At 36.1% G+C, this 24,009-nt stretch overlaps 1 protein-coding gene and 1 long non-coding RNA gene across 5 annotated transcripts in view; one reads left to right on the top strand and one right to left on the bottom strand.

Annotated features, from left to right (window-relative positions):
- Positions 1–24,009, bottom strand: part of LOC126873298 (inactive rhomboid protein 1) — a 295,589-nt gene that overhangs the window by 12,841 nt on the left and 258,739 nt on the right. For 3 of the 4 annotated variants that reach the window (XM_050634017.1, XM_050634018.1, XM_050634020.1), the window contains exons 8-10: positions 5,358–5,668; positions 4,806–4,892; positions 4,400–4,579 (exon numbers count right to left, since the gene is read on the bottom strand). In XM_050634017.1, the coding sequence (XP_050489974.1) occupies positions 4,400–4,579; positions 4,806–4,892; positions 5,358–5,668 (578 nt within the window). The remainder of the gene's footprint in view (positions 1–4,399; positions 4,580–4,805; positions 4,893–5,357; positions 5,669–24,009) is intronic. The other variant, XM_050634019.1, reaches the window with a different exon arrangement.
- LOC126873313 (uncharacterized) overlaps positions 1–24,009 on the top strand; it is a 245,898-nt gene that overhangs the window by 216,299 nt on the left and 5,590 nt on the right. The window lies entirely within an intron of this gene.

Raw genomic sequence — 24,009 nt, 5'->3', positions numbered from 1 at the left:
AAGCTGGGTTATCATCTCATCTGCGGGGCAATGCTAACTTACGGAATAAAATAAACGTAGGAAAGACAAATTTCCATTCTGCATTTCCAGTTTCTGCTGTCTTTCCTCTCCTTCGTTTCTTTTATTCCTCTGAAACATTTTTAAGAACCGAAAAGTCGTAATTTTGATGTTTATCGGAAATAACTAAAAAATCTCTGGATTATTTCAGTCGGCAGATATATCTTCTAAAATTGAAAATTTTGACAATTTTGAACATAGACAATATATGACAAAATTTTGAATATAGACAATATATGTAGAATTTTTAATCTTCCCCTACTGGTTACTCCATTTGGTAGACGTGTTTTTCACAGTTCGAAAACGCAGGAAATTTTGAAACGCAAATTGTGCAATATTTGAAAAGTTAATTAAAAATAACACGTAGAACAAAGTTTTTTTTTCCTGTATTTTATATTTTAAAAAATATTCTTATATATACATGTCGGAGTCAGGTTTGAATTTTGGGGGGCGTTCGATAAACCTTTATTCAAATTTACCATCGCAGATATAGCCGATGTTTTACCGGTACAAATGTGGGTATTACAAGAGGCTACACGTAATAGCGGTGATAATGTCACGTAAACTTAAGGGTTGGTTGATGAAATAAAAATAGCTGAGTCGTAACACAACTATTGTCTTTATTTTCTAGCACAGCACAGGTTTACACGGATCGAAGAGATGTTCACTGTTCGATGGTTTTGTCTATTCCTCCCTAGGTGTTCTCGTCTCATTACGGAGGAAAGCTCGGTGTGGGTATGCCGTTTTTAATTAACAACGCGGATTCGCTGTTCGCACCTTCCGTTAGGAAAAGTGAGGATAACGATCCACGATGCCAATTGGTTATAGGTCATGTTAATAAATGAAGATAGGAGGAGAAAGCCTCCTACCAACGCGGCTAGTAGATAATTTTGTTTATGGGAAAACACCTGTCAGTGGTCTTACTTGGACAAAATTTACGGAACATTTTCTCTTGCGTTATGGTGGCACGGAGACGGCAACCTCAGCGCTAATTAGGATGCTCAACGAACCACCACTGAAGGACGAAACCACGGGGGCGTTTGGTAATCGTCTTCACTCCCTTCCGTCGGTGAAATGGGAAAATCTGACCAGCATCGAAATAATCAACGCCGCCGTCCTTCTACGACTGATTTTGCATGACCAGCGTGTCGAAAGTATAGCACTCACGGAAGATATTCGGACCCGGGATCAATTCCTTAAGGAAATGCGAGTTCTCTCTCACGCGAGGAAGAGGCCAATACCTTCGTCAAATAATCCATCGGCGGAACCTGAAGTCAAACGACGCAACCTATCGGCCCACTAGCCGAGGTGCCTTTACTGCAGTAACGACGGACATAAAATAAAGGAGTGCCGCAGTAGGATGCGTAGCGAACAGTGGAAGAGTACACAACGCCAGGAAGGAAGCCGACCAGCCACATCGTCCCAGGTGGTTTGCTTCAAGTGTCATGCCGAGGGCCACATCGCATCTGATTGTCCGCTACGACAGAACAGAAAACCCGGCCCCTAACGAACGTCGAGTCTACTCCTGCGTGGTGGAGTCTCCAGCTGGTAGTTTAAGTCATTTGGTTACACACGAGGACGTGTGATAGTCAGGATGGCCGTGTCGGAGATGAAAGAACACCGGAGGACGGAAACTCATTCTCTCTTGCGATCTCATCGACGAAAAGAGTAACGCCGTACGATCAGCGAATATTACGCATTTTATTAACAAAGAGTCAGACTTAGAATTTGTGAGCACGTACATCTATCATCCCGTTGATCGCGGATTCGTTATCGAACCGAAGGCCATTGTCACTAGTGTCGCGAGCGCCTAATCACCGTGATTGGTTGTCAAATCTGTGGTATCCATACTTGTGTTAATAAACCGTACCTTTGTTATACCGCAACGATGGTTAATTTCAATGAAGATTCATCAAACACCCACAATCCTATCCACAACGTCTGCCCGACATATATATAGCAATTAAATTTTCCTAATTTATATTCTGTTTAATTTTAGTTTGCTTTCTGCATCTCATTCAATTCCTTTTGTTTCCGCATTCGACGTTACAGTCGTAATAAATTGTCATCGGACGTGAATTTTTATCAGGTTTGTCGAAAATATCGGCCAATGAAGTTATTCGTATGGAAATTCATTTATTGACCGTTTCAAAATCAATCTCTTCGTCGATGTGGAATAACAACCGCATCAACATACAACGGCAGGCCGATATCTGATAAACGTATAGACACAAAACAGCAAACTAATACGAAACGCGTGGTTTACTATTCATTGTATTTTTTGCTAACTCTATTTTTAGCTGAGTGATGTTAATACGCCGTCCATATTGCGAATAAATACAATAAAACACTACCACACACCAAATTATCAAATTTAACGAGGAAATATCGGTACGTAATCTGTATGATGAAATATTTTCATAAGTTTACGCAGGTTTAATGTTCAACGAAACATTTGCCGAGTAATTATACGACGTATTATTTACAAGCTACAAAATATTTCCAATAGACATGTTTCTTTGTGTAAATTTTAATTTAAAAATCGACAAAGCTTGTCCAGCAAAGTTATAATTATTTATTAATTATAAATTATTAACAGTACTGCGTTGTTTTAATAAAATCACGGATCTAACAAATTACACATACATTTAATTAATTATTATAATCAATACCTTCGCATTAATCAAATTTCCTCCTTAACCATACATAAAGGTTGTATTAAAATTATCACAAGTTTATTTTATTATTATTACGAAATTAATGATATTTATTTAATCAATTTGAAGTCGTTAAAGAGGGCGAATCTTCCCTTTGAAAGTACTTCTTGTGTCATTAGGATCGGACGTGTCCTTGCTGAGATATCGTCGTACAAAGACGATCGTAATTTTTTTACTCAATCGCCTCACTCGCACACTCGGAACTCTTCTTCGCGCGTACGCGTTAACCTGCTGCAAGCTCGCAACACTTGCGGTGGTCAGTGACAGACGCTGACTCATCGTCTTCTTACTATTACTACGCATTTCCAGTAAAAAGTGTAGGTCACGGCGACACTAGCCCCATTCATACATAACCTTCGCACCTATATACGTTAAAGTCTAAATGGTTGCACTTTGTGAAGTCTCATATCTTAGGAATGGAATGAAATATCAATTTGAAACAAAGTGCGTTATCTAATGCACGCTTTCTGTGTATTTCATCTAAATTTTGGATTTTTTCTAGTCTTATTCCGGTGTTTTATTTGAATTTTATTTTATTTCAAAGTTAGTAGCGTATATTGATATATCATGAAGTAGGATTGTTCGGAATTTTAGTTGGCCGTCCGTTTGTGGCACGGACAGGCCCATTTCCCTCATTAGGAAATTCTGAATTACCGGTCCTCCCAGGGCAACAAACGTAATGACTCGAGGCCGGGTAAAACCTAGGTAAGGACCAGCCGGAAGGGCACTGGGAAACGGAGTTCAGCTTCAACCATCGGACAGTACAGACATAGGACGACAGAGTCCCAACTTAGTTCAACTACAAGCAACGAAGACTACACACCCAGAATGACAGAGTCCCAACTCAGTTAAACTACAAGCAACGAAGACTACAGACCCAGGACGACAAAGTCCCAACTTAGTTCGGTTAAGTGCTACAACTAATACAAATAAAGTGCCGTCTAAATCTAACACTCGAATTATTTCATCTCCTCCACCTTGAACGTTAAGTCATTCGAGGTACGCGATATCGACCGATCGGTTTGACCTGACCGGTTGCTCTTTAGTCGATAATACGCAACAAGGATGAATATTTTTCTATAAATAGTGGCTTATAAACACTAGAGAGCAGTGTTGTTTAATCTCTGAAAATTTAGGTCGTCTAGTTATTGTGTCCACATTCCAATCTATCTTTGCATTAAAAACAAGTTTTGTATTTTTCTATTCTCCTAAACAGAATTCAGATTGAGTCTCTCCTATATTTTAAAGGATAAATGGAGATAGTAATTTTGTTCCGAACAATAAGGAATTGTAAAAATAGAACTTTTATTTATTAATCACTGATCTTATAAAAGCAGTGTTTTATCAGTTTTCAGCCATCGGCATTTTTGCACGGACAACGAAACAATCGTTTAATAAAAAGCTTGTAAATTTATTTTGCTTCAAGTAATTTCATGCTACATTTGCAAATGCGAAGAGGAGTTTCGTTACATTTGATTAATTTTCATATCATCCTGTTGTATTTTCGTACGGGAATTAAAATAATTATTTAATAATACAAACAAAACTCGTGTGTTTTACCAAATACAGGTATATTTGTTTCCAAGGTGTTAAATTTATAGGACAACGGATATTTGGAAACTTACCCTAAAAATCTTCCAACGATACCCATGCCATACTGTCGTCTGTTACTGTTGTCGAATATTCGGTCGATGGTACTCGGTGAAATTCTCGTAGCACCGGTCAAATCCCTTCTAAGCGTCACTCCCTCGTCCGGCGGTATCATCGAACTCAAACCCAACCTCGACCTGCCCCAACTCGTTTTTCTGTAATCTCTTTCTTGTTGTAGATCATGACAGTTTACACTCGACGTTGGATATTTTTATCCCTTATCCAAAGTCGAGGATCAAACACGAACTTCCCGATCGATCTTTCTTTTTGTTATAAATTTTATATAAATTTCATTCGTCACGATACACGTCGAAGTATGTATGAGAATGTCAAAAATCTTTCAGTTTTTCTAATGTACCGTAAAACGAAGATTTTCCTTACCTTGAAATGTAATGGTCCCTCGAAATGTGGCGAGCTCTTCTGACCTGTCCATCCACCGACGTCCTGTCATCCTTCTGCGAGGCAAACCTACGAAATCGTCATAAAATTTTTATCAATTTCCATTTGTATCCACCATTTATTTAAAACCGTAAAATAGTTTAAATCTTTTAAAATTGAATAATTTCATTTTCATTATCAATTCCCACTGGCAATCATCGTGTGTTTAAAATACCTTAAGAGCCTAAATTTCTCAAAATGAAGTAATTTAATTTTTATTAACAATTCCCACTTGTAATCACTATGTATTTAAAACAGTAAAACAGTAAAAGTAAAATTAAGTAACTTGACCCTTATTATTAATTCCCATTCACAAATACCATCTATTAGAACAGTAAAAAGTCTAACTTTCCCAAAATTAAGTGACTTAACTTTAATCTGATCTAATCCATATTGTGGTCACGTATAGAAAGCATACTTGAGAGAAATATCAGAAGAAGCAACTTATAGCTTTCGTAGTTGTAACGTTAAAAGTATTTTAAAAGGTATGCTCACCTAACCAATTCCTCGGATGTTTCTCTGTCGCCCGCAGATTCAAGTAGATCGGCGACTTTTGCACTGTCTTCGTCGTCTTTCACCAAACCACCGAGCCCCTGTTCGATTTGAGACTGCGATTGTTGCGAAGGCGGTGGCGGAGGCGGCGGCGGGGGTGGCGGTGGCCTGTCGAAGAAGGACTCCTCTTCATCCTGGCCGCTTTCCGGGGACGTCGCCGCCTCTGACCTCGACATGTAGTCAATTACGCTCGGTGGGAAGCTTCGTGACTCGGGTCTGACTTGCGATCCTTCTCGCCGTTGTCTTCTCAACGACTACAACAAAACGTCGATCTCTCGATGATATTTCTGTTTAACTTCCCGCCTCCCTTAAGTATATCTCAAACGATATTTTTATATCTAAAATTCAATTCTTATCATTGGGAATTTAAAATGGGAAATGATGTTGCATCGTTTAGCATTGGAGCTTTTAATATTTGCTATCTGTATGAAAGAGAGGAAATATATGAAAAATCTATTTAGCATGGAATTTCCGTCTCCGCAATAAACCAAAATTCAAATTTTTCACGAACTTGCAAATTTGTTTAACAAGGTTTAAGTATGAAAGACAACACCTAATTGTCCTAATTGTGTGAACATGAAAATGCCTTTCATAAATCTTTCCTGCCTGTTTAACATAGAAACGTTATCTCGCATAAACACAATACTCTAACCAATTAATCGTTTGCCTGCTAATTTGGGTCAATTATCGCCTTTAATACGATCCCATCAGGTGTTCTAATTCTTATGAATGAGTTTACATACATTAAATTATCCATCTTCGAAATACCAATCCTTCGAAAACCGATGTAGTAATACGCAAATATGTAATTACCATCGATAGACTATCGTAGATAACGTTTCACCACACATTACACTATCGCCTTTACTTAGTGTTCTGTAACCAGGTAGAAACTCACGATTTCGCAGTGAGCAGACCACGAGATACGAACACCGAGTTTTCCCAGCCATCCGTTAGAAACCTATTCCGTGTATCTATGATACCGTTACGGGGATAGAGGCGGTCTGCTAATTTCGAGGAGCGTAACGTCATTCATTAATATTAAACTGGAGGTTGTGGCGCGTCCGTTAACAATGCTACAATACCGTTCCAATTGATTGGGGTCGGTTTAATGCTATTTTACGGCGACCGATAACGATCCAGGGAATTATTTTATGTAATTAATCGTGCAATTATTCATATCAGAAAACACGTCGCACGTCGTACGTTAATCCGACGAACCGCAATGCCTAATAGCTACCACACGTTGGTTACGTTTCCTCGTGAAATCTCTTTGGTTCGCGCATTTTCCATTTCTTTCTTCTCGCTGCCATTGTATCTCTTCACTCCTAGCATCTAGGATTTTAATTGCTTCTCACGGAGCATTTCGCGATGTTTTATCAAAGTTAACGATCTGTCGTGACGGTGTGTCGTTTCTTTCACGCGTTCGGCTCGATCGACCGTGGCGGTTTCAACCCCCTCCCGCTACTTTCGGCTAACACTTTAGCTATCTGCACGTGCTTCCACTCTCTCTAGTTACACCTTCTGGACCACTCCACGTTGATTTTTCTGATGATGGATGTTTTTATGAAACGACGGAAGTCGGAGTGTTTGGTTTCGCGGAATTTCCTGTCGAATGTTTGGTCAGGTAACAACGTACAAAATGAATTTGGTAACTTTATATTCATTTAGTTATTAATTTAACAGTAGAATTATCAGAGTGGCCAAGATAACCAATTCTTATAGCTTTTCATAGAGATTTTATAGATTTACGAGGGTGGCTTTTTAGAAGTTCCTAAAATACACGAATAAAAGCTTGTATTATTTACTGCGTTATAAAACTTCGTCTTATTCCTTGTACCTTAATTTGTCTCATCCGAGTTACGCTCTAGTCGTCGCTGGTTTATAATATTCCATATTTTGCCAACATTTTGGACTTTTTAAAGCATCGGTTATAACATTTATAAAATACAGCGTAAATCATCAAGTCAGATCGTACAACATTTCCAGAGTCAAAATCGCAATTAACAATAATTCCAAGCTTCAGATTGAATCAATCTCACACCTGTCTAAAAAGCGCATTTTCTCATAATTTAGAGATTCGAGGGTTTAACGAACCGCCAAAACAAATGATATTTGGAAAAGAACATCGGGTATACTGTGCAAATGGTTAGCCGTTTTTCTATCCCGCGTTCTCCTAGTAAAACAAGCATTTCCGAGCATTTCTATAGCATTATGTAGATCTGTGTTTAATTACGTGATCGTGGAACAACGGACGCTTCTAGTGAATACTCATTAAGCGTGTCGCGTGCGGAACAAGGGTGATCGATATTAATGACGAATCAATGGTGTAATCCAATATCATCAGTTCGGCAGGCCGACCAACGGACCTCTGGTTATTAAGGTCCAGGAATTAATATGAATTACTGCCGAGCGAGCGGCGTTATTCCAATTAAAATCCAGCCTGCCACGACCTCAAAAATGAAATTCCCCACAGCATGAAACACACTCGGTATAATTGATAGTCCTTTGTTTCTTTCACACCATCCGTTTATTTTCCCTTTTTCCAATTCTATTTTCCTAGTTGACGCTCGATTACCCGCATAGTTACACTCGCAGATGAGATACAGGATACCAGGTTATCATCTACTTTTCATGTACGTGCAGTTTTTGTCCCACATTTAGAGGAACCTAGAGCAAACTTTGATAATTAGTTATACAGCGACCATTGTTTCCCATGGCTCATTAACAACTAAGTTTTTATTCTCATTGAACACTTAGCGACCAACAGCTCAAATAGAAAATATGAGGAAATTCAATAGTGTCAGACGAAAGCGGTTAATATTTAATTTATTTCTCAGCAGTTACGAAATTGTAATTGATATACAGGGTGGTTGGTAACTGGTGGTACAAGCGGAAAGGGGGTGATTCTACGCGAAAAAAGAAGTCGAAAATATAGAATAAAAATTTTTTTTATTTTTTTTTTTTAATTTTTCGTTATAACGTGCCGCACGCGTACCGAGTGAAAATTCAAAGTCGATTTTCTCGAAAACAAAGCTTCAAACGAAAAATTTTTATTCTATATTTTCGACTTCTTTTTTTCGCATAGAATCACCCCCTTTCCGCTTGTACCACCAGTTACCAACCACCCTGTATATTTAATATCACAGAATAGAGAAAGGTTCGGAGTTAGTATTAAATTAATGGTTGTAGAATGGTTGTGTATAATAATACTAATATGCTGGCATTATATTAAAAATATGCAAATACTATATTATATGATACTACGTTATATTAAAAATATATAAAGACATAAAAACTAGTACAAGGTGAAAGACAATGTCTGCGACACTTGCGGCATACTATGCTCTATCGAACATATCTTAATCACCCGAATGTAATATTATCTAAATGCAATATTAAAAGGCATGATTTAACTTTAATCTGCTCAACTAATCAATGCCACAGAAAGAAGACTACGGCAAATGATTTTCTGACAGATAGTCGTTTACACAACCTATTATAGATACGTTCTATCTCGCCAAAGACTCTTATCGTGGTCACTAATTACCTTAAAACGTTTATGGGATTTTAAACACACAGTAGAAAAAAGCTATTAAAATAAGTAATTTACCAACAAAGCCATTAATTACTAACTAGATTTCCATGAAACCTGCAACTTTTTAATCTCCTGCAGTTCCACTTCCAGATTAAAAAAAAAAAACAAAAAAACAAAAAAGGAAACGCAAAAGCGTCGTTCACGAGTGAATTGGAATTTAACATTAACAGACAACTGGAGTTCAACTTCGTAATCAGGAATTCGTCCTGGTCGTGAAATTCCAGTTGGGACGAGGAGAAGACCGAACACATCGGCAGAGTAATCAACAAACTTAAACGACAAACAAACACTGCAACGTGAACAAGCTAATACGAGTGAGTGGGTGGATGGACGGGAAGGAAAAATACAAGGGACGGAGTGACGAACGAAAGAAGCCAGAATTTACGTAACATCGACAAACATGGGAGAACGGTGGAATCTGATCGAATGGAAAAGGCTGTAAAATCGAATGGAATTTAATTTCGTGCCCGACATGCCGAAATTAACATTCTCCATGTTTATCGCACCGTATCGAGCCCATCTGATGGGATTTTATATTGTCGTGATCGCGGCTGTCCCCGGACCGTTAATTGCCCTACCGGTCGGTTCTTGCTCGCAATTAAGCAGATGCCGTATATCCAAAGGACACGCACCCCTCGCGAAAAAAGCCAGAGCTTTCGTTTATTAGTCCGTTTCGTTGGCTGAAATAAATATCCGATCGGTGTGTATTTCATTTCTGCTCTCTTCTTTATTTGGTTTTGTTTTATTAACTTTTTACTCTAAAGCGAAATAACGAGTGGTAGAGATCGTAGTTTCAATTTGATGAATGTAGATTCTGGTCGTTATAAAATTTACGTTGGGTTTCAATTGAACCCCTCTGTCGTCGAATTGATCCGCTTTTCATTGATTTTTTGACTTTTGGAAAACTTAACAGTGAACCTATTTTGTTAACGATATAATAGAAAGGAGACGCTTTTCAAGCATAACCAGCAACGTGCGTAAAAATTATTTTGGAATATGTTGTTTCAAAAGGGTCGTAGAATTTCACATCAAAAAGATTTGACAGCTGAAACGAGACTGTACTTTTTCTCGTTAAAATCTACAATAGCTATGGAATTTATAATCTAAAAAGTAAACCGAAGTCAGTATGACGTTTTGTATTTGTAACGTTGTCGAATAAATTTCAGCTGCAGTAAGTTCTCTGGAATTTGTCGTGGATGAAACGATTGTATTGCGATGCAAATCCTTGTTTATGGAGACGTATTATTGCATCGCTTCAGTTGTAAATTCGAAGCTTCAGCGTGACCTCACAAATAGTGAACCTTGTGTTTTCTTCATTTCATTATTTTTAACTGTCTATTCTTCATTTATTATCGGATAATAAAAAAAGTGTTGCCTTTAATACTATCCTAACTCATCAAAGAACGACAAATATCATTTATCTTGCTGCTTTATTTTATCAAATCAACGAGTAGAATGTGAAATGTCTGGTTTTTCAATCAGCAAATTATCGAAGATACCTTTCTTTAATTTTAATTATAAATCTGCTTCTTCGGTATCTAATTTATTTCTCAGAGGGTGTCAAATTACAATTATATTTAATATAGTAGAACAGTAACAGGTTTGAAGCTAATATTAAATTAATATTAGATTAATGTTAAATTAATATTAAATTGCTATTATAGAATAGTTCATTCGCTATTTAATAATATATATATGCTGATATTACATTATATTAGGAATATGCAAATAATAAATTGTTGTATAATTTCCAATCGTAAAACATTTGACAAATTGAGTTCAATGGAAAATTACAGAGGCAATAGAATAAATAGAGAAAACGATGCATACGTTTGTATTTAAAGAATTTTGTTACGAGTTTTCAAAGATTGTATGGCATATGGTAACATTGTACGTTTTGTTTTGATGTTTGAAAGCATACGGATATTTCTGTAAGAGACCAATTTTACTCACAAATTTGTCAAATTAATTAATGTTATCCGGTTTGAAACAACAATTAAAGCAACAACATTGTACAATCTAGCACAATCTAACACAGGAAATGGTATTACTCCGGACAAAAACACGAATTTTAAAAAGTTCGAATTTAAATGAGCAGCCAGATAATAAATTGCTTACTGGTGGAATGAAAAGGCCGGACGACGTCCACTGAAACACGTAGCCAGCAGACTTTTTAATAAATGGTTAAACAAGCCTCTAAGCTGTAACACACCTATATACACTCGCCAGTAGTCGTCGATTGTTGTACGAACGCGTTCATATTAACTTCTACGGTCTGTGAAAAGTTAATAGGGAACATCGTTCTGCTGAATCAGCAACTTTTTAAAAATTCCACCTACTTTAGTGTTTTCTCTGGGCGAAACGCTCAAGCATAATAAAATTTTCATAATGGCGCATCCTTCGTGCCTTTCGCTGTACAAACGTGTCATATTTGTTTAAGAATAACTTATTTTTTTGTCATTAGAGAAAAAGAGAAAAAAACACACAGATAAAAGCTAACTGAACTTTAAAGATCACAAATATCCGGTCGTTTTTCGTTATATATTTTTAATTAAGTATTGTTCCCTAATTGTAAAAATTACATTGGCGTTTTATTGATCTGTCTATCTTCTTAACTAATATTCTATTTGTGACAGCTGAGAATTTCAAGAAAATGGCTTTCGAGTTTGAGAAAAGGAAATTTCTACCAAAATACTTTTAACGAAATTCTAAATACAAAATAAGTTAGTAACAAAGCTAAAACGACTTACGACAGAGAATTGCTATTTACAAAATTCGAATTCTAAAAAATAAATAAGATTATCGAAAATCACGGTCGTTAACATGATTTTTATAAACGCTCGAGTAACAAGCAAGCGTTTTAGAAATTCCAAAATGTTGTGTAAGCTAGCCGTAATACAGCACACAGCTAATTATTCATTTCGCAGTTTAATTACTCTATTGATCGTTCGGCCGTGTTTGCTTTCAATTATACAATACCGCTTCGGAAAGCGTTCTGTAGGCTAGCTAGATCTATTGTTAAACTCTGTATAATCTACGTGTTCCGTATATCTACATCGGGAAACGTTTGTTTTATAACTATATACGTACTACGACGTTATACTTTGCTCGTGTCTCCCAAAAACTCGTTAGATTGGAACTTTGTTTGACCATACTTTTCCAGTGTAAACGAAAGTGGCACGAAACACCATAATATTCGAAAAATTGTATTTGAATAAAATGACATGTCGAATAACAAAGCAATATACTGTTTGTTCTTTTTAAATTAATTACGTCTTTAACAACGTGCCAAAAGCTTGCCGTACATCTCTATTTTCACTCTATCTATTTCCACAATAGGTGAAATTAAATGCGTTATCATCGAAATTCCCAGACAAATTGCTTCAAGTTACTGCCGACTGATTAATAACGAGATAATAATAGTGCTGATAATAATTGATATCGTTCGATATTCCACTATGTATCTTTCCATTTCTACCTCGAGGGAATAAAGGTATAGAACGCTAGTGCACCAATATAATTTTATTTCCGGAACACGTTCCTTTCCAGTATCGCTTGGCGACGATTTAACGATGGTATAAGTTTCGCGACGAAACTCGAACGATCGGGAATTTGGGAAAACAATGGAGTTTTCGTGAAACTACGGTATACCCTCGCGATTATTGACATTTTAGAGCACCTTTTCTTGGATATTTGCCGAGTCTAATGGCCTGATCTATCTCGTGCCCCTGATACTGATCGTTTCATGGCGAAGAAATATGCAGTTTCGCCGAAACCAATAATTTATAAATTCAAATTCACCAGGTCAGGGTGAACCAGAGTGTTTTCTAAAAATTCTACGGTGCGCAAATTTTGAATACATCTTCAGTGCATGTGTCGATATCAGACTCACGTACTTCTACCAGAATTAATTCAAAACCTTTATCTTCTTTTATCCTTTTAATCCGTGAAAGGTTCGAGAAAGACGAAAAACGTGATGGTGCAATTTCAAAGAGACGCCCTTTCCCGATTAGTGATCTTTTTCTGCGATTCTCTTATCTTTGATAGTCAAATGTATTCCAGTTAGGAATCTTCGGCCAAAATCGACTTTACATTCGACGCTTTACACCACAGCCTATTTCGAATAAATTCTCTTTAAAGAAGTTCGTCAACATTATTAAAGCACAGATGAATACGCATAGGAAATATCAATGGTGAAAAGTTCTATAGATTCTTCGTAAAAACGATTTGCAACAAAGATTTTATGACAGATTATTCACTTTAAAAGATCCACGCGTAATTTGGCTATTATAAAGGAGATTAGCGGTTTCAAAGCGCTGCGATAACTCACAGGACATACTATGAAATTGCTGGAGATCAATGAGCAGAGTTCGTAACGACGAATTTCGAGTTAAACGAACTGTTAGATATAAAACAAAACCAGTCGCGAGGCAAAGGATAGAGGAGGAAAAAAAGGAAAACGATGTCCTTCCTTTTTTCCTGCTCTTTTTGAGAAGTTTGGAATAAAGTTCAGCCGAAGCAGGGCGCGCCCTACTGCACCCAGTGGTGCCTTAAATTTATTTCTTAAGCCGACATCCTTCACAACTTCCGCGGGAATAAATCCGCGGCATTCAACCAATGGGGAATAGGACGAAAAATTAGCGTGGCCCAAATATAACTGCGCCGTGAGAAATTTATGACGGGACACAGCTTTTAGTTTCGTTTGTTCGCTCCTTTGAGACACGACCTTTCCCCAGTTCGACGATTTGTTGCTTTGAAAATGCACCTTTTCACGCGACATGATCAATGCAATGAATTTGCTTGTTAATTGAGTGTATTCGGTTTATATTGTCTTTGCACTGTACGCTATACAAGTTTGAATATTCTCCTCTCTCGTCTTTGATAGTTTACGATAAATATTTTAGCATCCACTTATTAGGAATAAATTTTTCCGTGTTATATTACATTAATTTTGATATTTGTTAAAGATTTTTGATAAATTAATGTTTGCTGTTGCACGTTATACAAGTTCAAATACTCTTCTTTCACACGTTTAACAGTTCAGGATAAGTATTGTAGAAACAATTTATTAAGCCTATATATTAATTTTTTTTATTGTAATAGCTTAATTTTGATATTTTTACAGGCATTGATAAAGACTTTTGATAGCCTAATGTCCAAAATATATCTTTCAAATAGAAATTTTAATAAGATTGTGTTGATATTGATCCACCAAATCAAACAATTTTCGTATGTTTTATACCAGATAAATGACAACATACGCTTAAGCACTGTTATTTTATATACTGTTTAAGTGTATGCGTAAGTATATGCCGTTCTATGTACAACAATCATATTTACTATATATCCTTCTTAATACCTGTATCAAAATATTAATTAATATAAAACACATAGGAATGCACGAAAGACGATCAACCATCTTTTTCGTTTTCTACCATCTTCTCTGACAGCTGTTAATAACACTTTAATAACTCTAAGAATTAACCAAAAAGAACTCAGACTTAACTTCCTTCATTCACTTTTATCCACAAAATAAAACCTTCGGTAAAGTGTTACAATTGTCTGCCTATGATTCTCCAATAATCACAACCTCGTTCGCAGGAAATACGTGAAACTCCGTTACGCAACGTCTCATAAATGTCATCTCTGCGCTCAATTCCAATCAGTGGTGCAACAAAAACACGTTTTCATAATAAGGGTTGACCGTTTTCTCTGCATCTGACAGGAACGGTTCAATTAAGAGTCTTAAATCTGCAAGCGGATTATCCAGGTAACCAAAACGCGGACCTGCTCTTTATGCGTTTCCTGAAGGCAAACGAATTAATTGCACTCTACGTATCGCAATGTGCGCCAGCTCATGTTGCACGGCTTATGCGTGTACATGCGCGAGAATTTGTGTGTATTGCATGCACTGGTATGCAAACATACGGACACAAAGAAGGATATAGTAGCTGGATATAACGCGCGTTTTTATTAAAATTTATATCGCGCACCCGGGTTCGCAGCGATGTAATAAGGAGACCACGGGACCATTTATTAGCGAGAACCTAATAAACCCGTTATTAACTAACATTGGCGTTACCTTAATCACAAGCCAACGTTATGAGCGCTGCTTGGTCCCCCTACTTGCTTCGAATGCGATTTTCTTGGAAATATCCGGGATAAATGTATCACGATTTTGCATGGATAATATTGATTTATCGTCGCCCTTATCGAGAGGCAACGATTCTTCCAAGTTTTACTCGGATCGACGTTCGATCGAGGGATCCATGGTGGTTCCAGGATATTTGTAATTCTGTTGCTCGTGGTCGGAGTTTGGCAAAAAAAAAAAAAACGCTCGGAAGCTCGCGTCACTTCCGTTCAGGATCGATGGGATTTTTGCTGAAAATGTTCGTCGATGCATATCAAAATGTGCGTGTGCTTTTTGTTTTCAAAATTTGAGATTTGCACGTGAATGCGCACAAGGAAACTACCGTATATAAATTTTTATAGAAATGTTGTAGATGTACGAACGAATATTGCTAGAAACTTCGAAATGTTGTATTATGTATTTTTTCATAATTTGCATTCTCAAATTGTTTTGGTCAAATGTTAAACTTTAATCGCAAGTGGTTTTAATATTAAGTTACTATTAAATAGATAATTTGTAACAACGTGTCTTGTAAAATTTCGTTCATTATTAGTAGTTTGTATAATAGACAGGTGAATGCTATTGCATTGGCCATTTTACAATTGTGCGTTATTTAAAAAAGATATAGCGAACAGCATATTGTAAAATTTTTCAAAGAACGTCTGTATTCCATCGGAATTGATGATAATCAGTTTTTGTATAAATCAGCGACGAAAATCATCGACGAGAGTAGAATAAAATCACGTAGGAATTATTTGAATCAGAAATATACGTTCTCGAGTATTTTTTTAAACATTTACTGTAAAAAAACGATACGTTTTATATGCAGGAACTAAAATAAATTCATCCATTTCGAAAAGTTTGGAAACGCATGCGGAATATTTCCAGATTTTTCAAAAATCATAGGCGCGGATGGAGAGCAAAAGTCGTGAAGATTTCGGGTTCGGCTTAGTGAGAAACCTTTGGTTACTCGACAAACCAACATGATTTTTGTTCTTAAAAATACGTTGAAAAATTGTAGTATTCACAGCACTATGATAATCTATGTATATATTTTTATTTTCTTCTGATACCAGAGATCTTTTTCTATCAAAGATAGATACATATATCTTCTAATATAGTAAATTGTTTTTACTTTGACAAAACAATACAGAAGTTACATTGATCAATTGTATAAATTCAAAAATATAATCATAAGTATTATACCACAAAAGAAATATCGTTTTTATAAATCTTATTCTATATCTAGTCTACTACTACTTATATCATCTTCCTGGGATAAGAAAACTTATAGAAGTAAGTCATCTGTTTCTCGAATGTTAAACGTTAATCGTGTACCTATGCGATGAAATTAAAAAGTTCACAAAGAGCCAAGACGATCAGTTCTGATTCATTTCTGAGATCAGTTCTGATTGATGATTCATTCCTGAGAAAGCCACAAATCATTCAGATTTACTATTCATCAGTAAGCCCGGATTTTCACAAATCTTCCACGTGTTATTTCATCGCTTAGCGCTTAATCACACAATCCGATAACTAAACTGCGCATTTCCTTTCCGAAACTGCCCCCAAAAAGTAGAAGCCAGCATCCAATCCAATTATTAAAACCAATATTCATCGACATAGCGCAAATTACACGGAAAAATCGAAGCGGAAGCGTTGTTCCATCGGATGTTTCACGCGGTGTAAAATATTTCAATATTTTGCCAGGCAGTTTCTCCCTGCCGAAACGTGGGTAAGATCCGAACGATCCGCTCTCGTATTCCGCTTCCCGCCCCGATACTATAATTTCGGCAATTTAAATGCATGTGCATGCGACTCGATAGACACGGCCCGATATCTCCGGCTCCGCGTCTACGCATTTACGTGCGTGGCATCGAGCGTAACCGGGATCAACGTGAGATATCGTAATGAATTGTATCGATTCGACGTTGGGGCTACGCCACAGCGTTTCGCCTCTGTCTGAATATTTATACTTTCATTATTGCGAAACACACGGAGAATTGGCCGAGCGTTCATAACGAGTGCACGCGTCGGCGACGCTCAACCAGGGAAATCGAACTGTCTGACCGGATCGATTTGATCGCAGTTATCTCTCTTTGTTGCGCTCGCTGTCTGACCCGCGAGTATTATATTCTCTCGCGATACATCGGGAAACGTCAGCGTGACGTGGCTGGTAATCGTGTCACGGAAAATTGAATAGGATATTTGTGTGCCCTGCTTCCATCTAGTCGCTTTTTTGGTTCGATTCCAAGGCATTTTCTTCTTCATTATAAATTTTCTTCTAAACCGTGTGATTTATCTGCAGCTAAAATCGACGAATTATTTGGATGTAGTAATTGCTTATAATTAGAACATTTTCAGGCACTTTTTATGTATACGAAACATAATGAAGTTTCGTTAGCACTGTAACAAGACGGTACTCGTGAATCTATCAGACAAAATTGAAACGGATCTGAAAATGTATATAAAGGTTGTAAAATATTTATTGGAAGCATACACTTCGAAAAGATCGTCATAGTATTTGAACAGTCAATTATTCGTTATATTAATAAGCTACGATATTTAATGAAATAGCAATGAGAGACTAATTTAAGGCATAATGTCTTATAACTTCTGTATACATTTTCGAATTCGTTTCAAATTTTATCATTATAATTAGGGTAGTTGCGTCTCATTACAATGCTAACGAAACTTCAAACCGTTTCGTATAATGTACGTAAATTTATCCATAAAGAATTCTGTGTAATTTCGAATAATTTCGTGAGCCGCTATAAATGTGCACGATAGAGTAACTCTGATTGGGGTTAGGAATGAAACGTAATGGTTTTCTGTTGTCGACTTGTATTCTTATATTGTTCTATACATAAAAAACACTTTAATATAGTCAAATTCTACTCCTCTTAAATGCGCATAGTACTTACTATAAAGCACCACAAGAAATGTCAATTTTTTTGACTGTACACTACCTAAGACTGTACCTACCATAAGAAAATCCCGTTACGTTTCAATTCTATTAACTATACGTTCAACCTACTATAGAAACACCCCATGAAATTTCAATTCTGTTAACTATACATTGTACCTACTACAGAAACACCCCATGAAATTTCAATTCTCTTAACTATACATTCAACTTACTATAAAAGCGCCCTATGAAATTTCAATTTTATTAATTTCTATTAACTACATTCTAACTGTTATTAAAAAAACCATGAAAATTCAATTCTACTAACTTGTAGTAACCGTACATGGTAACTACTACAAAAAATTTCATGAATTTTCAGTTGCACGAATTAGCGACCATTCGACCCTTTCGAAACTTCACGTTACACCCTTTTCTATGACATATTCATTAACTGACCACCACTTTCCCACTTCCTACTGATTCTAACTTTCGCCGTGTCTTTGGTGTTTAGCAGAAAATTCAAATATTAGCGTGAGAACAACAGGCTAGGCGACTTAGGTTTCTTCGTGGCAAACAGAGAAAACGCGTTGCGCATACGAACCCGTTTCCGTGTGGGAAACATTGTCCACCGGAAGTTTGGTCTACTAAAGTTATACAGAAACTGCCGTCAATCGTATTTCAAAACTTGCCACTTAGTTCTAGACTACTGCCTGGAACAAACTGGACAACGACTGCCGCGTCTTTCTCTCTCTCTCTCTCTCTCTCTCGCCGGGGCTGTTCAAGCCGAGAAAAGTGTGCCGTTTGTATACGCAAAGGTCCATTAGAATATTTTACGCGTGACCTAGAAAAGAGTAACGCTCCAAACTACCTATTCCCTGTTGTCTCAAGAATCGCCTCCATTCCGCTTCCGCTTTTTTTTTCAATCTGTGAAACACGAATCGATTGTTGTACACGCGAATTATTTCCGATACACTCGTCAAACTTTGCTTTTTCGACTGGTCATTCGTTTGAAGTTTTCTTCTTTTGGGGGTTGCATGATTTTTTGCGCTTGAAAATCATTGGTAAAAATAAAACACACTGGTCGTATATTCGTTTCCGATTTTGATTGTTAGCCAGCAACTGGAAAGATTAGTTTCGTTTCCATGGATTTTTATTTTGCAGCTTTCGCCTCATTTCGTTTCTACAATTTTTAAAACCTTACGTTACTTTTAAACTGCTTCGTTTGCTTATTTTACATTCGCAAGGATATTTATAATCAAAAGATCAAAGAAAGATTATACTTTCCTTTTTACCGACTGAAAGAAAAAGAAAATACAGATTTCTATATTCAATACTAAATGAAAATAATATTCTGTTTGAACAACAATTTGAAACGAATGTTTTTAATGCACAGCGTTAGGATTGCATTTTTATTTTAAAAATAAGATTCCATTACCAGAAGAAGCAAATGTTAATGAATTTCAGCTTCATAAGCGGGATCATTCTCTCCTTTATCTTGGAACAATTTCCCTATTTTCTTTTACCTCTGACTTTCTCGTGCCTGACTCTTGATAAATATTTACTGCCGTTCTCTCGGAATTGCTTATTCAGATGAATTATTGTTCAGACTGATCGACAAACGAAGTACTGTTTCTCGACAAAATGGCTCCGTAAAACCGCATTTTTTATCCTGTTATTCCTTTTGATTCATTTTCATCTTCATTTTCCTATTCATTTTCTCTACTTAGACATTTACAATAGCAAATTCAGTGACTTTTAATAAGTTACTGAACATATCGAGTAGACGAATTCAAGAAATTGTATCTACATTTAGAGGCAAAAATCCTGCAAAATTTTTAACCCATCGCGTAACCTTTCTCCCGGAGGCTTTAATTTTTATCTAAAAAGACAGGTACTCAATTTACTTAGCATTAGCAGAATTCTCAGTCAATCTTGCGTTAAAATTACCTCAATGGTTAAGAAGAGGACAAAATTCACGAAATGCTTGAAATGAAACTGAAATGTACATTCTTATAATTCTATTTGTAGTCCTACATTCTTCCCGTAAAAATCTTTTCGCCAAACATAGTAGAAATACTTTCCTCGAGAAAACCACTTTCGCTATCGGAAAATCGGAATTCCGACGAAATTAGGAATCGTACGCAAAGTTCCAGCGTTTATTGCGCCCCGAGCTAAAATCCTCCATTTTTTTTGTTTTGTTTTGTCTTCATAAAACATTTGCGTTAGGGTTCGGCGTTCGAGCATTATGAGAGGGGAAGCGGCAAGAACAAAGAACAGGTAATAAAGAGCGACATTGGGAGGTACGTGATCGAAGGGAACAGACAGAACGTCGCTACAATGGGCGCATTCAAATGCAGGAACAATAGCTGAATTCTGTCTGGAATCAATTTCCTCTCTAGTCGAAATTACAACGGCGAATCTACATTTATTTAGGCCGCTGCAACAGGATGGCCCCGGACAAACAATAATCTCGTAATTATGCAAGATTTCTACATACGTGGACTCGATTGTATCGCGCAATTTCCCCGTTTGCATTCTTCTCAATTAGCAAAAATGGGGCGCGCCCAGCATTTTATTTTAGTTTTTATCTGTTCGTACCTTTTTAATTTGAGTCCCATTGCTTCTTTTAATAGACATATTCAGTGCTTGTTGAAAAGTGACAACAGCAATATGATATTTCTTTGTCGAGTAAGTTCGTAATGTATTACAAGATGAAAGTTCATACGACAACAATTAAGCCATCAGCGTGTAATAAAGTCGTCTGTAACTTCCATGAGTCGTCGACGAGCTATTATATCTTCCATTAAATCGTCACTCTCGCGTCTGGTTCGAAAGACGAAGAGAAGGGTGTCACATCGAACGAATCTCACTTTTAACGAAGGCAAAAAAAAAAAAGATTCTGTCCAGCGTAAAATGCACTTTTTTCTTTCCCAGGATGAATTGAAAACATCGTCGATTACACATACTCTTTGCGACATTTATGCAATCCGGATTATAATTCGTGATATTTTAACTGTAACGAAATAATTGCTCTTCTTTGTAAGTATTCATTTAGAATAATACTATAAACATATAAAAATCATGCAAGTGAAAGTGGAAGGAAATTTTGAAAGGAATATATTCTCTAAAACGCTACGATAAACTTACAAAAATTTCCGAAAGAAGAAAATACAAATTAGTTAAAGAATTGATCAAGTAAACTTAATTACGTTCGATTTTTTTTTGCGAATATTTGTCCAAAAGAGTTTTATAACAAATGCTCTCTATGACATCTGTACGAACCTTCTTATAATTTATATCATTTTAATTCCGCTGAAATGTTTCCTATTCTTTGAAGATATATTTGCAAAATAATACTAACTAGGGAAACTGAAACTAGGGAAGAAGTATTGGAAAGAGTCGATTGAAGGAAGAAGAGACACGAGTCTGTCGAAAGGGATCCTCTGAATACGTTTGGAATCGGAACACATCCGAGAAATGAATAATGAAATTCTATTTTTAATAAACTTTTCTTTTAATGATATACTCGTTTGTTTTATGTCGACGGTTCAAGTCACGACGCAGCGGCGCTGTTCTATAACCAGAAATTCGGTTTTGTTCCCGTTTAATAGGATTTTTCTTTTGTACGGCAAATTAATAGCCGACCCTCGACGATTTTACTTAGGAAAAATGTATTTTAAGTTCATTAGAATCTACAATTCTATCCGAGATTCAGGATAAAAAATTCTTTTCTTTGGACCATTAACATTTTCGATATTAAAATTCTCTAAAACTTCGTTCAGATGTTTTTTGCATCGTTAAATTTTATTAATAATATACGTGAGAGATTAATATCTTGTAATATCTTGTAATTGTGGAGATTTTCAGACCTTTCGTCTAACCATATTTTCCCAAAATAATACTATATATACTTGGAAAAATCGTAGAAAAGGATATAAAAGGGAATTTTGGGAGAAATATATTTTCTAAAATGCTATTACAAACTTATCATTAATTGTAATTAAAAGTCTCGAAAGAAAAGAGAAATAATTTGTTGAAGAATTGATCAAGGAAACTTAATCGCATTGAATTCTCCTCATAAATATCTTTGTGGAATAGCATTATTTCTCTACAATAACGTTTATTAAAAATACTTATTTTATTTGACACTATATGACACTAAAATGTTAGAAGATCGTAGAAATTATATTTCCATTGAATTATTTTATTCGATTGTATTTTCACTAAAATGTACAAAGTATGTGAACTTTATTGGAGAATCTTTTTGTTAGTGATATAGTAATATTCGTTTCCATAGAAAATGTTTTCGTTATCCTACCACCCCAATTTTCACGTCTTTTTTTCTTTTTTATTTTTACCCTGATAGAACAACGTAGACGACAGCTCGGGGCAACTATAGCGTGGATCCCTCATGTTTAACCGCAAATCTCGCGAAAATTGGAATTATAATTGGATAGGGCGGAACAATAATTTCAGCTCGTGCCGCCATTTATTCGTTCGATTTCTCGTTCTCGGTCGTATGAGTCGCTGGTCCATGTTCATATAAATTACGTATGTTTGTGGAACATGTGCCTTCGAAGAACGATAGCTGGCCGAGTAATTATCATTATCGACCGGTGCAGGAGTGTGGACAAGTTAATACCTCAGACCTAGGGATTCTGTTTTATTTCAATTATAATTCAGAAATTGAAACGACAATAGAAACCTAAGAATCGATGATGTTCTACATAAGGTGGTAGCGTTCGAATAGTTTGATCGTGAAGTTGAAAGAGGATGAAGATAAAGATGGAATTAAATCTTGTTAGGATTGCGAAAAGATAATTAATTTTTTTCTAGCAACTCCATGTATACCATATATCAAGAGACCTTTTACAGAAAACTTTTGAAGTTTCGTTAGTATTGCATACGAGATCATAATTGTACGAGTAAAGTTTGAAACCGATCTGAAAACGTCGTAGCGAATCACGTACGTAAAAGCTACAAGATTTGTATTGCAAACGAAAAGAAATATTTTACTTTCGGTCAATTCTGCTTTTATATTATTTTAATTAATAACTCTATAGTAATTTAATGTAAGAATTATATACATAAAATTATCACAAGAATTATTAACTGACTTGAAGTAATGGGACATTTTGTGCGGATATGGTTTTCCTCGATAACCAATAATAATATTTTCGCCGGCTGCCGGATAATTTTTAAATAAACTAATTTCACGTTTCCTATCATACAGTTTCTAAATATTTCAGAAAGCTGATTTATATTATATATTTGACACCCTTTTCTCGTTCATTCTCAACGATTCTATACGTGCTCCGTAATATTTAGGTCAGGGCTCTGTTTATCGTTGCATTTCCAAAACATTTGCAAGCCAGAGAAAATAATAAATGAATAGCAGAATGACGATAGAACTGGAGAATTTTAAATAAAATCCTAAAACACAATGGTCCTCTATAAATAAAAAGTCGAAAGTTCAAGTGTGTCTCGTAATTAAACATTTCCTAAAGATATATTTACTTAATGATTAAAAGACCAGCGACGTATATCGTTTGAAACCTTCGCACAGCCTTGCTCACACAAAAGGAAGGTAATTTTTCATTAATTAAAACGCTGCAAGGAACTTGCTGCCCGGATTATCGCCAAGACAAACGAAACTTTGCGGAGCTTCTTTCTTTGCAACAGTTTTTAGTGATAACATTTTCTGTTTATTCCTGAAAATTCTGTGAAATTCTTAGTGGGCAAAAGTGAAGTTTTCTTTCTTTGTTCAAACACGGAGAACATCCATTTTATAGGTAACGAGAAATATCTATTCGTTTGTATCGTCTATACAGACGATTACATAGCGTTTCAATCGTAAGTTTCGAGAAGATACGAAAGAGAAAAAACGTGGATGGTACCGAGGAAGTAAAGTGTCAAAGAGGATTTTACATGCTGTCGTTGCCTCTAGTTTAAATCTACT

This window comes from Bombus huntii, chromosome 14 (genome assembly GCF_024542735.1).
Source record: "Bombus huntii isolate Logan2020A chromosome 14, iyBomHunt1.1, whole genome shotgun sequence".
NCBI lineage: Eukaryota > Metazoa > Arthropoda > Insecta > Hymenoptera > Apidae > Bombus > Bombus huntii.
Note: the sequence above shows the minus strand (reverse complement) of the source record. Positions and strands in the feature narration are given on the sequence as shown.